Consider the following 18453-nt stretch of genomic DNA (forward strand, 5'->3'; position numbering starts at 1 on the left):
GCCATGAAGGAGTTCCGAGTAGAGCGCTTGCTTTGGGAGTCTCGTGTCTGGCATGCTATAACTATGCCCAGCGGAGCTGATCAAGTGTGGTCAGTGCTTCAATGCTGGGGATGTTGGCCTGGTCGAGGACCCTACGTTGGTGCATTCTGTCCTTCATGGGGATTTGTAGGATCTTGCGGAGACATCCGCAGGTAATATCCTGTGTACGTCTGCACCCAAAGCTGTAAGGCTTTGTACGGTAAGGGGATAGAGACTGGGCTCTGTACAGTTAAGAGAGTCCTGCGATCGGGGCTTTTACTCAGCATAGATGCTCCTTGCAGTCCTCCGAGGGTTAAGGCTGTGTTGTTTTTCCTTTCAATAACTAATTGCTGTTTGAACAAAGGCTTGGGAACCTGCTGTGGAGTCCTCCCCTGCCTGCTGTGTGATGACAAATTGTAAATACATATCCTGCTCTTTGATTTCCCACTAAATGCGTGTCCATTGACAACTTTGATCCTCAGTCTTATTGAGCTATAAAAGTGGTGTATCTCCCCCTCCCCCCCCCCCCCCCCCCCACTACTTTTTTTTTGAAGTGGGTAGGGTCTATTTATGAGGAGCGTATGTGTGTGTGACTGGGGCAGGAACAGCGAGGACTTCTAGCAATGGGGGAAGGCAAGGCGGCCACTTCCCCAGGGCCCGAGTGGACCAACGAAGATAATAGAAAACATTTTTAATGATTTTTTTTTTTTTTAAACGCAAAGATGTTTTCAATCGATTGACCTTTTTGAAGTGCAGCTGGTGGGACTGCCACACTGCCACATGCTCCACACAGCGGTTTCCTGTGTACGGCAGGGTTGCGGGGCTTGCAGAGAGCTGGGAGTATAAAGGGAGCGTCACGGAGAATGTCTCGGATGAAAGGCCTTGGTAGGGGCTTAGAACAGATTAAACTCCGCTGGAGATCTTTTCCCTGAAAAGAGAGCTTCGGAATCCTGCTCCGTGCAGGAAGCTCTGGGCGGTTCAAATACTGTTTAGGACAAGGAATGGCGACAGCACAAGCTTCTGCAGTCGTTGGCAGCTAATGAGGGCACGGATAGTGTCAATCCTATTACAGGAGACAGGTCCTCTGGCAGCAAGTGATACCCGAGGGATTTAATCCCTAATCAGGGTTTTGATAAATAGAGTCGTTTTATTTCTGCTGGGATCTCTCAATTAACAGTCTTCATTTGTAACCGGAATTAGACTTGGGCTCAGATTTGAAAATATGTAGATTAGCTCATAATCCTAAGGCCCTTTTTCTGCCTTCACCTCAATAGAAAGGTACAGCAAGTGATCAGGAAGGCCAATGGAATCTTGGCCTTTATTGCAAAGGGGATGGAGTATAAAAGCAGGGAAGTCTTGCTACAGTTATACAGGGTATCGGTGAGGCCACACCTGGAATACTGCGTGCAGTTTTGGTTTCCATATTTACGAAAGGATATACTTGCTTTGGAGGCAGTTCAGAGAGGGCTCACTAGGTTGATTCCGGGGATGAGGGGGTTGACTTATGAGGAAAGGTTGAGGAGGTTGGGCCTCTACTCATTGGAATTCAGAAGAATGAGAGGTGATCTTATCGAAACGTATAAGATTATGAGGGGGCTTGACAAGGTGGATGCAGAGAGGATGTTTCCACTGATGGGGGAGATTAGAACTAGGGGGCATAATCTTAGAATAAGGGGCCGCCCATTTAAAACTGAGATGAGGAGAAATTTCTTCTCTCTGAGGGTTGTAAATCTGTGGAATTCGCTGCCTCAGAGAGCTGTGGAAGCTGGGACATTGAATAAATTTAAGACAGAGATAGACAGTTTCTTAACCGATAAAGGAATAAGGGGGCGGGCAGGGAAGTGGAACTGAGTCCATGATCGGATCAGCCATGATCGTATTAAATGGCGGAGCAGACTCGAGGGGCCATATAGCCGACTCCTGCTCCTATTTCTTATGTTCTTATGAAACTGCATTGATATAGCACCTTTCACGACCTCAGGTACAACCCAAAGCGCATTTACAGCCAATGAAGTACTTTTTGAAGTGTAGTCGCTGTTGTAATGTAGGAAGCGCAGCAGACAATCTGTGCACAGCAAGCTCCCACAAACGGGAGTGAAATAAATGGCCAGATACTCTGTGTTTTAGTGATGTTGGTTGCAGGATAAATATTTTCCTGATGCTAGACGTGTGGAGAAGTGGTACGTTGATTATAGACTATATGAGAGCTGTAAAAAGGATGGGTATAACGGGAGGAGAGTTGAAGGAACTTAGCAATGACCCCTGACTTCTACACGGCATTGCTGGTGGTAAATAATAGTGGGCTTTATGTCATGTAACGCAGTGTATTATTGCGCTGCCAAAGTGGATCTGTGTTTAATGTGGCCGGTCCCTTTAAGATCACACATCGAACTACTGTAAACTATCAGAGTCTGAGGTCAACCAGAGGTTTATTGCTATCCAGGCATGAAAATTTGCAAATTAGAAGCTTGTAAATTTCTGGCTTAAAATGAGGGAAAAACCAGTGTGCAATACCTTCCTTTCTTTTGTTCTTTTCTGCCTTTGACACTTCGAAGTGTGATTTCTGAGGTCCGACAAATGCTCTCAAAACATTATTTTTTATCCGAGTTATAAAGTAACAACTGGTAACTGACTGACATCTCAAAGAAAACAATGGGAAAGAGAGCTGTTTACAGACTAAGAGATTTCGGCAGAACAACAGCTGGAATTTATATAGCTGCTGTAATGTAGTGAAACATAGAAAATAGGTGCAGGAGTAGGCCATTCGGCCCTTCGAGCCTGCACCACCATTCAATAAGATCATGGCTGATCATTCACCTCAGTACCCCTTTCCTGCTTTCTCTCCATACCCCTTGATCCCTTTAGCCGTAAGGGCCACATCTAACTCCCTCTTGAATATATCCAATGAACTGGCATCAACAGCTCTCTGTGGTAGAGAATTCCACAGGCTAACAACTCTGAGTGAAGAAGTTTCTCCTCACCTCGGTCCTAAATGGCTTACCCCTTATCCTTAGACTGTGTCCCCTGGTTCTGGATTTCCCCAACATCGGGAACATTCTACCCGCATCTAACCTGTCCCGTCCCGTCAGAATCATATACGTTTCTATGAGATCCCCTCTCATCCTTCTAAACTCCCATGTGTAAAGGCCCAGTTGATCCAGTCTCTCCTCATATGTCAGTCCTGCCATCCCGGGAATCAGTCTGGTGAACTTTCACTGCACTCCCTCAATAGCAAGAATGTCCTTCCTCAGATTAGGAGACCAAAACTGAACACAATATTCCAGGTGAGGCCTCACCAAGGCCCTGTACAACTGCAGTAAGACCTCCCTGCTCCTATACTCAAATCCTCTCGCTATGAAGGCCTTCTTCACCGCCTGCTGTACCTGCATGAAAACGTCCAAGGTGTTTCACAGAAACGTAATCAAACAAAAATTAACACAGAGCCACATATATATTACATCGAATTTACAGCACAGAAACAGTTCACCAGGTCTGTACCACTCTCAGTTCTCACTTAAGTTTTTTCCCCTTATGCCCATTAAGCCAAAGCTAAAACCTTATTAGATTGTGTGTTAAAGACTAGGTAGGTTCCTGAAGGGATACATTGAGCGGAAACAGTGTAGAGGATCAGCAAGTGGCAGCCATGTAAAAATCTTCACAAATGAAGATCATAAATAAATACTGAATGCAATCATTTTGGCTGAGGAATCTCATCATCATCATAGGCAGTCCCTCGGAATCGAGGAAGACTTGCTTCCACTCTTAAAATGAGTCCTGAGGTGGCTGAACAGTCCAATACGAGAGCCACAGTCCCTGTCACAGGTGGGACAGACAGTGGTTGAGGGAAGGGGTGGGTGGGACAGGTTTGCCGCACGCTCCTTCCGCTGCCTGCGCTTGGTTTCTACATGCTCTCGGCGATGAGACTCGAGGTGCTCAGCGCCCTCCCGGATGCACTTCCTCCACTTAGGGCGGTCTTTGGCCAGGAACTCCCAGGTGTCGGTGGAGATGTTGCACTTTATCAGGGAGGCTTTGAGGGTGTCCCTGTAACGTTTCCTCTGCCCATCTTTGGCTCGTTTGCCGTGAAGGAATTCCGAGTAGAGTGCTTGCTTTGGGAGTCTCGTGTCTGGCATGTGGACAATGTGGCCTGCCCAGCGGAGCTGATCGAGTGTGGTCAGTGCTTCGATGCTGGGGATGTTGGCCTGGTCGAGGACGCTAGCGTTGGTGCATCTGTCCTCCCAGGGGATTTGTAGGATCTTGCGGAGACATCGTTGGTGATATTTCTCCAGCGACTTGAGGTGTCTACTGTACATGGTCCATGACTCTGAGCCATACAGGAGGGCGGGTATTACTACAGCCCTGTAGACCATGAGCTTGGTGGCAGATTTGAGGGCCTGGTCTTCGAACACTCTTTTCCTGAGAAATCTATAGCACAGTGAAAGATCAGTAAAACATAATGTGGCATTACAGTGCACTGAGACCTGATGGATGATACCCTAGAATCTCCTCAAAGAAATTAGATGGGACACAGGCAAAACTCTTATTCATGCAAGAACTGTACCACAGCATTGGAGGATAGCAGACGTTATCTTGATGTATGCAGAAACTGGATGAGATATGAAGCTGGAAGTTATAAAAGAGTTAGCCCAATATCTGTCGTGGAGAATGTGCTTAAGAGAATTAAACAGGAGGTGACCAAGAATTATCAACAGAACCTAGAGGCCATAAAGAGCAGTGACCAGAGATTAGAAGCAATGGGTTATGCCTCATGAATCTGTTGAAGCTCTTTGAATAAGTATTTAATTGGTGGCTATGTAGAGGATATAATTTACTTGATAAAGATGTACTCGTGTCACTTTAACATGATGGTTCACTTATTACTTCGCTTGCCTACATAACAGTTCAAAAGTAATTTATTCGTTGCATAGTGCTTTGGAACGTTTCAAGGGCACTAATAAGCTGCTGTATAAATACAAATTCTTTTTCTTTTATTACTTTCTTTGAACTATCCATAAACTGAAGAAAGTTCTTTTCTTTATTCAATGTGTTGTAATTCATAAAATATAACTTTATTGGCAGTATCCATTGCTGACTGCTACCAAACCAGGGATGTAAGATAGAACTTGCATTTCTACAGCCCCTTTCACCACCACCGGACCTCCCAAAGCGCTTTACAGCCAATGAAGTACATTTGAAGTGAAGTCACTGTTGTAATGTAGGAAACGCGGCAGCCAATTTGCGAAAAGCATGGTCCCACAGACAGCAATTAAATAAATCTGTTTTAGATGTCGGTTCAGGGATAAATGCTGGCCAGGACACAGAAAGAACTCCCCTGTGACTTATTGTGGGTACAGTAGTTACGTTACTGGGCTAGTAACTGAAAGGCTTGGGCTAATGATCCGGAGATATGAGTTCAAATTCCACCACGCAAGCTGGGAATTTAAATTAAGTTAATAAAATAAGTCAGTAAATGTGTATCAGTAATGGTGACGATGAAACTACTGGATTGTTGTAAAAGCCCATCTGGTTCACTAATGCCCCTTTAGGGAAGGAAATCTGCCGTCCTTACCTGGTCTGGCCTATACGTGACTCCAGACCCACAGCGATGTGGTTGACTCTTAACTGCCCACTGCAAGCCACTCCATTGTCCGCTACGAAATAACTGCAGCAGTTCAGACTCACCACCACCTTCTCAAAGGCAATCGGGGCGGGCAATAATTGCTGGCCTTGCCAGTGTCGCCTACATTCCATGAACATCCACCTGAGAGAGCAGACAGGGTCTCATCCGAAAGACAGCACCTCTGGCACTGCAGCTCCCTCTCAGTACTGCACTGGGAGTGTCGGCCTGGATTATTTGCTGAACTCTCTGAAGTGAGATTTAAACCCACGACCTTCTGACTTAGAGGCGAGAGTGCCACCCATTGAGCCAAGGCTGACACCGAGGACAGAGCAGTATGCTCGATTCATCCCCACCCCCCCGCCCCCCCCCCCTCCCATTTTTCACTCTCTGGCCTAAATACCCACTGAATAAATGAGTGAACCACTGGGGGTGATTATGACGCACATTTTATTTTTTTCCTTTCCCTCCTCTGGTTACAGATGAGACTTAGCGAGATTGTGCAAAAGTTGGTATATTTGGTTCACCCCTCGTCCCCTCGCCCGTGCTGCCCAGTTATAGTCGGGGATAATTGCTTGTTTTTGCCAAGTTGAGTCTCAGTGAAGCAGGCATTATTATCGAGCATGCAGGGAGGTCACGACCCTGGGTGCCCTAGGCTGGGTTGACTGCACGGAGTGGGAGAATGGGCACCAATTATATTTCCCTTTGAAGATGTTAGTTGCGTCTCTAAAACCTGTTTCCATTTTTCAGCTAGTGCTCAGAGATAGATCTATTGTGTTGTCATCTGTTATAGATTCTGACATGGCCAGGATCAGAACTCTGGTTTGTACTGTTGTGCAAGACCCAGTGAGTGAAGAGCATGCCAGTTTATTCAGATATTGCTAGCACGCTGATAGCTCATGTAGTTTATCCAGTCAATAATAGAAACATAGAGACCAGAGAAGTCTTAGGTTCAATCCCTGGTCTGCGCTAAGTTAGGTGAGCACAGAAAGAAAGACTTGGCATTTATATAGCGCCTTTCAAGACCACTAGATGCTCCAAAACACTTTACAGCCACTGAAGTACTTTTGAAGTGTCGTCACTGTTGTAATATAGGACATGTGGCAGCCAATTTGCACACAGCAAGGCCTCACAAACAGCAATGTGATAATGACCAGATAATCTGTTTTAGTGACGTTGATTGAGGGATAAATATTGGTTAGGATTCCAGGAAAATCATCATAGGCAGTCCCTCGAAATCGAAGAAGACTTCCTTCCACTCTTTAAAAAAAAAAAAATTAGTTCTTAGGTGACTGAACAGTCCAATACGGGAATTGCAGTCTCTGTCACAGGTGGGACAGACAGTGGTTGAGGGAAGGGGAGGGTGGGACTGGTTTGCCGCACGCTCCTTCCGTTGTCTGCGCTTGTTTTCTGCATGCTCTCAGCGACGAGACTCGAGGTGCTCAGCGCCCTCCCGGATGCATTTCCTCCACTTAGGGCAGTCTTTGGCCAGGGACTCCCAGGTGCCGGTGGGGATGTTGCATTTCATCAAGGAGGCTTTGAGGATGTGCTTGAAACGTTTCCTCTGCCCACTTTGGGCTCGCTTGCTGTGTAGGAATTCCGAGTAGAGCGCTTGCTTTGGGGTCTTGTGTCGGGCATGCGGACAATGTGGCCTGCCCAGCGGAGCTGGTTGAGTGTGGTCAGTGCTTCAATGCTGGGGATGTTAGAAACATAAAAAATAGGTGCAGGAGTAGGCCATTCGGCCCTTCTAGCCTGCACCGCCATTCAATGAGTTCATGGCTGAACATGCAACTTCAGTACCCCATTCCTGCTTTCTCGCCATACCCCTTGATCCCCCGAGTAGTAAGGACTACATCTAACTCCTTTTTGAATATATTTAGTGAATTGGCCTCAACAACTTTCTGTGGTAGAGAATTCCACAGGTTCACCACTCTCTGGGTGAAGAAATTTCTCCTCATCTCGGTCCTAAATGGCTTACCCCTTATCCTTAGACTGTGACCCCTGGTTCTGGACTTCCCCAACATTGGGAACATTCTTCCTGCATCTAACCTGTCTAAACCCATCAGAATTTTAAACGTTTCTACGAGATCCCCTCTCATTCTTCTGAACTCCAGTGAATACAAGCCAAGTTGATCCAGTCTGTTGGCCTGGTCCAGGAAAAACTCCCCTGCTCTTCTTCAAATTAGTGCCGTGGGATCTTTTACCTTCACCTTGAGAGCAGACAGTTTAACGTCTCATCCGAAAGACGGCCCCTCCGACAGTGCAGCGCTCCCTCAGCACTGCCCCTCCGACAGTGCGGCGCTCCCTCAGCACTGCCCCTCCGACAGTGCGGCGCTCCCTCAGCACTGCCCCTCCGACAGTGCGGCGCTCCCTCAGCACTGCCCCTCCGACAGTGCGGCGCTCCCTCAGCACTGCCCCTCCGACAGTGCGGCGCTCCCTCAGCACTGCCCCTCTGACAGTGCGGCGCTCCCTCAGCACTGCCCCTCCGACAGTGCGGCGCTCCCTCAGCACTGCCCCTCCGACAGTGCGGCGCTCCCTCAGCACTGCTCCTCCGACAGTGCGGCGCTCCCTCAGCACTGCACTGGGAGCGTCAGCCTAGATTTGTGTGCTCGAGTCCCTGGAGTGGGACTTGAACCTACAACCTTCTGATTCAAGAGGCAAGAGTGCTACCCACTGAGCCACAGCTGACACAAAGTTGGTCTTGCTGTTAGCAGAGACTGTTAGATAAAGGTGTTTTGTTACAGTAATAATTGCTCCACCGGGGATGCTGATTGTTTGACATCAACTTGGGAAGCACCAGAGCATTAATGTTGGCTCCAACCCCTTTCCCTGCACCGCTCTGTTTGCATTCTCATTGTGTCAGAGCAATGCATAATCCCTGCTTCTCGGGTAACCCTTTTCTACTGCAGTGGCAATTGCTCCCACTGGGACAATCTGCTAATAGACCAAAGGTGTTCATTTCCTCAGCTGTAAACTCTTCAAATGTGAGGCTAATTGGCTCCTTGCCTTTGAGAGAGTTCAACAGTAAGTGCATTAGCCCGATGACTGATCAAGAGAAAAGGAATTGAGGAGCCCAAGAGGAAATCGGATTGTGGGAGCAGCCATTTAGAAAAGGCAGAAGAGCCATAGCAAGTGCTTGGCAGGAATATTCAGCATTCCAGAAATAATTCTCTCTCTCTTCACCCCCCCCGGCCCAACAAAAAGCACAATCAAATGGACTGAGTCACTCAGGAGTTTCTTTTGTTAAAGACACATTCCTAAGATTGGTTACAACATGCTCTCTGCTCTCTGTTGTACATCCCAGAGCTGCAGGTTACACATGCTGCATTTAATATTGTAAAAGGACACTAGGCTGCATACTAATTTACTGAATCCAATCAAACCTTTCGGAAAAAAACAATACGATCCAGTTCCCTTTGAACTCAAGTTTACCAAGAGCCACCTGAAAGGAATCAACTTGGGGCTTAAAATATCACCTGCATGAAAAGATTTATTTGCAAGAAAGTGAGATGCTGAGTCACATTTTTAGCATCTCCCTCCTCCAGTTTTCACCCAGATTTATCTCCTGTGCGCTTCTCCAGGTTGGGCACCATCACAACCAATAGTGTGCCAAGGCTATGTTGAGAATATAGGAAACTTGAGGCACAAGAGAAGGTCCTTGGGGCCGACAGGCCTGCTTCTCTTCATTCAATCTCAGCACCCAGCTTTTAAACGGGGTGCAGGACCAGAGAGACCCATGGGTGTACGCACACAAGTCTTTGAAGGTGGCAGGCCAAGTTGAGAATTCAGTTAAAAAGGCGTACGGGATCCTTGCTTTTTTATAATCGAGGCATAGAGTATAAAAGCAAGGAAGTTTGAATGGTGAATGGCGGTAAAGACTCGAAGGGCCGAATGGCCTACTCCTGCACCTATTTTCTATGTTCTGCTAAATCGTTATAAATCACTGGTTAGGCGCCAGCTTGGAGTATTGTGTTCAATTCAGGGCGCCATACCTTAGGAAGGATGGCAAGTCCTTGGAGAGGGTGCAGAGGAGATTTACTATGATGGTTCCAGAGATGAGGGACTTCAGTTGTGTAGAGAGACTGGAGAAGCTGGGATTGTTCTCCTGAAAGCAGTAAAGGCTAAGGGGAGATTTAATAGGGTTCTTCAAAATGGTGAAGGGTTTTTATAGAGTAAATACGGAGAGACTGTTTCCAATGACGGAAGGGTCAGTAACAAGAGGATGCAGATGAGCAAAAGAACCCGTGGTGACATAAGGCAGTATTTTTTTACTCGGTGAGTTGTTGTGATCGGGAACGCGCTGCCTGAAAGGGCGGTGGGAGCAGATTCAATAGTAACTTTCAAACCGGGAATTGGTTAAATACTGGAAGGGGAAACATTTGCAGGGCCACGGGAAAAGAACAGCGGGAGGGGGGGGGGGGGGAGTGGGACTAATTGGATTGCTCTTTCAAAGAGCCGGCACTGGTATGATGGGGTGAATGGCCTTCTCTACTGTACGGTTCTATGAACTCCTCCCGATTGGGTAAATTCAGCACTCTGAGCTGGGAGCCTTGCTCGGCAAGCCATGGACCAGAGTATTGGCACTGCGGTGTTTCTCCAGCCTGTGTTCCCAGTGAGAGAGATTCCTCAGTTGGAGCTTGGCATTGCTGGAAATACCCTCGGATTACACAATCCCTTAGTTCTCTGGAAATGGATCCATCTGTCTTTGGAGCCCACATCATGCTATTTCCTTTAATGAGCTTCCCGAGTAATTGATTCCGTATGTCTGTTGACCTTTGTGTGAAATAATTCTGCTTATTTACTTCTAATTTTTAAATTATGCCATCTAGTACTTGACCACTTTGTCTTTATGAGCAATTTGCCAGGGTCTGTTTTATCATTATCCCTCTTTCAGGATGTCTTCTAATAATTTACCCACAATGGATATTGGCCTCACGGATCTGTTATTTCCTGGATAATCCGGATGGCCCTTTTTTTAAGGATTGCTGTTACGTTAATTATATTCTGATTCTCAGGGGCCACTCCTCTTTCCAATGATTCAGTAAAGAGAGGGGCAAGGATGAGACCAATTTTGCTAGCCATTTATTCATGCAAAAACTCTTGAATGAAGTCCATCTGAGCTGGTGTCTTGCCTTTAAGAACATAACATACGATGATAAGAAATAGGAACAGGAGTTGGCCATACGGCCCCTCGAGCCTGCTCCGCCATTGAGTAAGATCATGGCTGATCTGATCATGGACTCAGCTCCGCTCCCCATAACCCCTTAATCCCTTATTGGTTAAGAAACTGTCTATCTCTGCCTTAAATTTATTCAATGTCCCAGCTTGCACAACTCTCTGAGGCAGTGAATTCCACAGATTACAACCCTCTGAGAGAAGAAATTCCTCCTCATCTCAGTTTGAAATGGGCGGCCTCTTATTCTAAAATTATGTCCCCTAGTTCTAGTCTCCCCCATCAGTGGAAACATCCTCTCTGCATCCACCTTGTCAAGCCCCCTCATAATCTTATACATTTCGATAAGATCACCTCTCATTCTTCTGAATTCCAATGAGTAGAGGCCCAACCTCCTCAACCTTTCCTCATAAGTCAACCCCCTCATCCCCGGAATCAACCGAGTGAACCTTCTCTGAACTGCCTCCAAAGCAAGTATATCCTTTCGTAAATATGGAAACCAAAACTGCACGCAGTATTCCAGGTGTGGCCTCACCAATACCCTGTATAACTGTAGCAAGACTTCCCTGCTTTTATACTCCATCCCCTTTGCAATAAAGGCCAAGATTCCATTGGCCTTCCTGATCACTTGCTGTACCTTTCTAGATACGCAGTATTCCAGGTGTGGCCTCAGTTCCTCTGCCTATCCGTAACTACCTTCCGTTTCTTGCAGTACTCCCTCTCCACCCCCGCAAACATTTAGGGGTCAAGTTTCGGGCCGTGCCTAGAACGGCGCAGCCCCGTGAGCCACGCCTGATTTCCGCGCTCAAAACCGCACCTAAAACTAACCTCGGTATTCTCCCCGCTGCTGGATCGTTCAGGCCCTTGGTGCAGCACAGCACAAGTTGTGGGGGTGGCGGAGCCACATCCCGGCGCTGAAAACAGTGCCGGGACCTCTGCACATGCGCGCTAGGGTGTGCGCGCATGCGCAGTAGCTCCAGGCCGCCGAGGCTGCGTGAGAGGCACCGAAGCACGCCGTCACTAGCCCCGGCCGAATGGGCTCACAGGGGCGGCGAAGATCGGACTCTGGCCTCCCTCGTCTTGAGCTTCAGCTCCCGCTCCGTCTCTCCCCCCCCCACCCCCCCCCCGCCTCCTCCCTCTCCCCCCTCCCCCTCTCCCTCTCCCTCATCCCCCTCTCCCCCCCTTCCTCCCCCCACCCCGCGCTGTCAGAAACACCGAGAGACACTGACTGACAGAGAGAGAGAGACACCGACAGAGTCAGAGAGAGAGAGACACTGGGGGCGCCCCGTCCCAGCACGCTATTGGAGGGCTCCCAGTGCTGCATTCGGTGAGTAGAAACGTAATTTTTTATTTATTGACTTTTTAAATTTTTTTTTTAATAAATTTTTTTTTGATTGATTTATTGGTTAATTTAGTTATCATTTATTATTGATGATGGCTCTTTATTTGTAAAAGTGATATGTTTCATTTTTGTAAACTTCCCTCGCCCTCTTCCCCCCCCCCTCCTCCGCCCCCACATCTCTCGTTCCCTACGCCTGATTTCTAAGTGTAGGCAAGGTTTTTCTGAGCGTACAAAAATCTACACTTACCCCATTCTAAGTTAGTTTGGAGTAAGTTTTCGCTGCCTAAACTTGCAAAACAGGCGTAAGTGGCCGAATACAGCCCCTTTTGGAAAAAAAACATCTGTTCTAAAATGGCCTGCTCCTACACCTATTTTCTATGTTTCAATATATCCAATGAACTGGCATCAACAACTCTCTGCGGTAGAGAAATCCACAGGTTAACAACTCTCTGAGTGCAGAAGTTTCTCCTCATCTCAGTCCTAAATGGCTTACCCCTTATCCTTAGACTATGTCCCCCTGGTTCTGGATTTCCCCAACATCGGGAACATACTTCCGGCATCTAACCTGTCCAGTCCCGTCAGAATTTTATATGTTTCTATGAGATCCCCTCTCATCCTTCTAAACACCAGTGAACATAGGCCTAGTCGATCCAGTCTCTCCTCATATGACAGTTCTGCCATCCTGGGAATCAGTCTGGTGAACCTTCGCTGCACTCACTCAATAGCAAGAACGTCCTTCCTCAGATTAGGAGACCAAAACTGAACACAATATTCCAGGTGAGGCCTCACCAAGGCCCTGTACACCTGCAGTAAGACCTCCCTGCTCCAATACTCAAATGCCCTAGCTATGAAGGCCAACATACCATTTGCCTTCTTCACCGCCTGCTGTACCTGCATGCTAACTTTCAGTGACTGATGTACCATGACACCCAGGTCTCGTTGCACCTCCCCTTTTCCTAATCTGCCGCCATTCAGATAATCTGCCTTTGTGTTTTTGCCCCCAAAATGGATAACCTCACATTTATCCACATTATACTGCATTTGCCATGCATTTTTCCCACTCACCTAACCTGTCCAAGTCACCCTGCAGCCTCTTAGCGTCCTCCTCACAGCTCACACCGCCACCCAGCTTAGTGTCATCTGCAAAGTTGGAGATATTACACTCAATTCCTTCATCTAAATCATTGATGTATATTGTAAATAGCTGGGGTCCCAGCACTGAGCCCTGCGGCACTCCACTAGTCACTGCCTGCCATTCTGAAAAGGACTTGTTTATCCCAACTCTCTGCTTCCTGTCTTCAAACCAGTTCTCTATCCACGTCAGTACATTACCCCCAATACCATGTGCTTTAATTTTGCACACCAATCTCTTGTATGGGACCTTGTCAGGAGCCTTTTCAAAGTCCAAATACACCACATCCACTGGTTCTCTCTTGTCCACTCTACTAGTTACATCCTCAAAAGATTCTAGAAGATTTATCAAGCATGATTTACCTTTCATAAATCCATGCTGACTTGGACCGATCCTGTCACTGCTTTCCAAATGCGCTGCTATTTCATCTATAATAATTGATTCCAACATTTTCCGCACTACTGATGTCAGGTTAACCAGTTTATAATTACCCATTTTTTTCTCTCCCTCCTCTTTTTAAAAAGTGGGGTTACATTAGCTACCCTCCAGTTCACAGGAACTGATCGAGAGTCAATAGACTGTTGGAAAATGATCACCAATGCATCCACTATTTCTAGTGCCACTTCCTTAATTACTCTGGGATGCAGACTATCAGGCCCTGGGGATTATTGGCCTTCAGTCCCATCAATTTCCCTGGTAGAATTCTTTATTAAGATGGAGAGTGACACAGTTAATTCAGAGTCTAGAGTCCTGAACTTAAGGAAAGGTAACTTCGATGGTATGAGACATGAATTGGCTAGAATTGACTGGCGAATGATACTTAAAGGGATGACAGTGGATAGGCAATGGCAAACATTTAAAGATCACATGGATGAACTTCAATAATTGTACATCCCTGTCTGGAGTCAAAATAAAACAGAGAAGATGGTTCAACCGTGGCTATCAAGGGAAATTAAATGTTAGATCCAAGGAAGAGGCATATAAATTGGCCAGAAAAAGCAGCAAACCTGAGAACTGGGAGAAATTTGGAATTTAGAAGAGGACAAAGGGTCTAGTTAGAAGGGGTAAAATAGAGTATGCGAGGAAGCTTGCTGGAAACATAAAAACTGACTGCAAAAGCTTCTATAGATATGTGAAGAGAAAAAGATTAGTGAAGACAAACATAGGTCCCTTGCAGTCAGATTCAGGTGAATTTATAATGGGGAACAAAGAAATGGCAGACCAATTGAACAAATACTTTGATTCTGTCTTCACGAAGGAAGACGCAAATAACCATCCGGAAATACTAGGGGACCGAGGGTCTAGTGAGAAGGAGGAGCTGAAGGAAATCCTTATTAGGCATGCAATTGTATTCGGGAAATTGAAACTTCTTCACTCAGAGTTGTTAACCTGTGCAATTCCCTACCGCAGAGGGTCGTTGATGCCAGTTCATTGGATATATTCAAGAGGGAGTTAGATATGGCCCTTACGGCTAAAGGAATCAAGGGGTATGGAGAGAAAGCAGGACAGGGGTACTGAGGTGAATATCAGCCATGATCTTATTGAATGGCCTACTCCTGCACCTATTTTCTATGTTTCTATCTTTCTATTACACATCACCCAGTCTAGGATGGCCAGCCCTCTAGTTGGTTCCTCGACATATTGGTCTAGAAAACCATCCCTAATACACTCCAGGAAATCCTCCTCCACCGTATTGCTACCAGTTTGGTTAGCCCAATCAATATGTAGATTAAAGTCGCCCATGATAACAGCTGTACCTTTATTGCACACATCTCTAATTTCTTGTTTGATGCTACTGTTTGGTGGTCTGTACACAACTCTCACTAGCGTTTTCTGCCCTTTGGTATTCCGCAGCTCCACCCATACCGATTCCACATCATCCAATCTAATGTCCTTCCTTACTATTGCGTTAATTTCCTCTTTAACCAGCAACACCACCCCGCCTCCTTTTATTGTAAAGAGCTGGGGTCCCAGCACTGAGCCCTGCGGCACGCCACTAGTCACTGCCTGCCATTCTGAAAAGGACCCGTTTATCCCGATTCTCTGCTTCCTGCCTGCCAACCAGTTCTCTATCCACGTCAATACATTACCCCCAATACCATTTGCTTTAATTTTGCATACCAATGAGCGGCGATCGAATTGAACTCTGTATGATTCTGAGGGGGATTGACAGGATAGATGCAGAGAGGCTGTGTCTCCTGACTGGAGAGTCTAGAACTAGGGGTCACAGTCTCAGGATAAGAGGTCGGCCATTTAAGACCGAGGTGAGGAGGAATTTCTTCACTCAATGGGTTGTGAATCTTCGGAACTCTCTGCCCCAAAGGACATGGATGCTGAGTCACTGAGTATATTCAAGGCTGAGATCAATAGATTTTTGGACTCTAGGGAAATGGATCTGGGGGTCGGGCAGGAAAGTGGATGGCAGAGCAGGCTCGAAGGGCCGTATAGCCTACTCCTACTCCTAATTCTTATGTTCTCACTGTAGTGCTCTCATATAATCCCATACACTTCACCGCAATACTCTGACATAACCCATATCCCTCACTGTAGTACTCAGAAATATCCCACACCCCTGACAGTAGCGCTCTGATATGCCACATACCCCTCACAGTAACACTCTGATGTACCCCACACCCCTCACAGTAACACTCTGATATACCCCAAAATCGCCACTGTAACACTCTGCCATAACCCATATCCCTCACTGTACTACTCCAAATTACCCCACACCCCTCATTGCAACATTCTGATAAAACCTACATCCCTCACTGTAACACTCCAATATACCGCAAACCCCTCACTAACACTCTGTTATACCCCAAGAAAAGTTGAGCAGGTTGGGCCTGTACTCATTGGAGCTTAGAAGAATGAGAGGTGATCTTATTGAAGGATGTTTCCCCTTGTGAGGGAATCTAGAGCAAGAGGACATAGTTTCAGAATAAGGGGTCGCCCATTTAAAACTGAGACGAGGAGGAATTTCTTCTCAGAGGGTCGTGAATCTGTGGAATTCTCTGCCCCAGAGAGCTGTGGAGGCTGGGTCATTGAATATATTTAAGGTGCAGATAGACAGATTTTTGAACGATAAGGGAGTCGAGGGTTATGAGGATCAGATCAGCCATGATCTTATTGAATGGCGGAGCGGGCTCAAGGGACCAATGGCCGACTCCTGCTCCTCTTTCTTAAGTAGCTCCCTTACCACTGCCCTGGGATTCAGCACAAACCAAGGTTTCAATCCAGAACCTTGCGATCTGTGTGGCTTAATGTTAAAGTAAATAGTGATCGATTCCACTAGTTGGGCAAAGCTGAGCTTTGGGTTGCCAGGAAGCACAGGTTAATTAATCTCAGCACGTTCACAGATGTTTTAACCTGAGTGAATGTTATTTAACAGCCACCTGAAAGGACTTGAAAACTACAGGTATTACTGAAAAATGAGCTTTGCAAATAATTGGCTGATCGCACATATGTACTGAATGCGAGTCCTTAAACCTCTCCACCATTCTACCTCTCTTTCCTCCTATAAGACGCTCCATAGCAGGCTTGAGGGGCTGTAAGGCCTCCTCCTACTCCTAAATTTTATGTGCTTAAAATTTACCTCTTTGACCAAGCTTTTGGTCCTCTACCCTAGTTTCTCCTTATCGGTGTCAAGTTTAGTTTTATCATCGTCATCACAGGCAGTCCCTTGAAATCGAGGAAGACTTGCTTCCACTCTAAAAGTGAGTTCTCAGGTGGCTGAACAGTCTAATACGAGAGCCACAGTCCTTGTCACAGGTGGGACAGACAGTGGTTGAGGGAAGGGGTGGGTGGGACTGGTTTGTCGCACGCTCCTTCCGCTTCCTACACTTGGTTTCTGCATGCTCTCGGCGACGAGACTCGAGGTGCTCAGCGCCCTCCCGGATGCACTTCCTCCACTTAGGGCGGTCTTTGGCCAGGGACTCCCAGGTGTCAGTGGGGATGTTGCACTTTATCAGGGAGGCTTTGAGGGTGTCCGTGTAACTTTTCCTCTGCCCACCTTTGGCTCGTTTGCCGTGTAGGAGTTCCGAGTAGAGCGCTTACTTTGGGAGTCTCGTGTCTGGCATGCGGACAATGTGGCCTGACTAGCGCAGCTGATCGAGTGTGGTCAGTGCTTCAATGCTGGGGATGTTGGCCTGGTCGAGGACGCTAATGTTGGTGCGTCTGTCCTCCCAGGGGATTTGTAGGATCTTGCGGAGACAGATGTTGTACACAGTCAGCGGAGGTATATGCTAAAAGGGATAAGCTGAACGGGGCTTGCTCAAGTCATTCAGTTACACCCCGTCTTTACATCCCGAGGGAAAAGTTTGAGCATTTTCTCTTCTCTTTTTCTTTCAGGTTGTCAACGGTGATCAACGCAGATCAGATCCTGGTGCTTCAGGATGGACACATAGTGGAGAGAGGGAGGTAAGTGCCCCATTTACCAGGGGATTCCACCCTCCCATTGAACACTACCATCTTTCAGATCAGAAGTTAAACCGAGGCCCTGTCTGTCCCCTCAGGTGAACGTAACAGATCCCATGGCCACTATTTCAAAAAAGAGCAGGGAAGTTATCCCCGGTGTTCTAACCAATATTTATCCCTCAATCAACATCACTAAAAAACATTATCTGGTCATTATCACATTGCTGTTTGTGGGAATCTGCTGTGCGCAAATTGGCTGCAGCGTTTCCCACATTACGACAGTGAAAAAGTGCAACATCCCCACTGACAAACTGGGAGTCCCTGGCCAAAGACCGCCCTAAGTGGAGGAAGTGCATCCGGGAGGGCGCTGAGCACCTCGAGTCTCATCGCCGAGAGCATGCAGAAACCAAGCGCAGGCAGCGGAAGGAGCGTGCGGCAAACCAGTCCCACCCACCCCTTCCCTCAACCACTGTCTGTCCCACCCGTGACAGGGACTGTGGTTCTCGTATTGGACTGTTCAGCCACCTAAAGACTCATTCTAAGAGTGGAAGCAAGTCTTCCTCGATTCCGAGGGATTGCCTATGATGACAATGGTGACTACACTTCAAAAAAAGGACCTACTTGGCCGTAAAGCGCTTTGAGATATCCGGTGGTTGTGATAGGCGCTTTTGAAATGCAAGTATTTCACTCTGCCAGAGAGGGCATTGGTTCTTAACCGTTATGCTTTTTAAAAAATAAATCAATGCGGATTTCCTAGGTGG

The 18453-nt window shown here is 47.0% G+C and overlaps 1 protein-coding gene across 4 annotated transcripts in view; it reads left to right on the forward strand.

Moving 5' to 3' along the window:
* The window catches only part of abcb6a (ATP binding cassette subfamily B member 6 (LAN blood group) a), a 341190-nt gene that overhangs the window by 308484 nt on the left and 14253 nt on the right, over positions 1-18453 (forward strand). For all 4 annotated transcript variants that reach the window (XM_070875170.1, XM_070875168.1, XM_070875171.1 and 1 more), the window contains one exon: positions 17627-17695. In XM_070875170.1, the coding sequence (XP_070731271.1) occupies positions 17627-17695 (69 nt within the window). The remainder of the gene's footprint in view (positions 1-17626; positions 17696-18453) is intronic.

Source organism: Pristiophorus japonicus, chromosome 3 (assembly GCF_044704955.1).
Source record: "Pristiophorus japonicus isolate sPriJap1 chromosome 3, sPriJap1.hap1, whole genome shotgun sequence".
Lineage (NCBI taxonomy): Eukaryota > Metazoa > Chordata > Chondrichthyes > Pristiophoridae > Pristiophorus > Pristiophorus japonicus.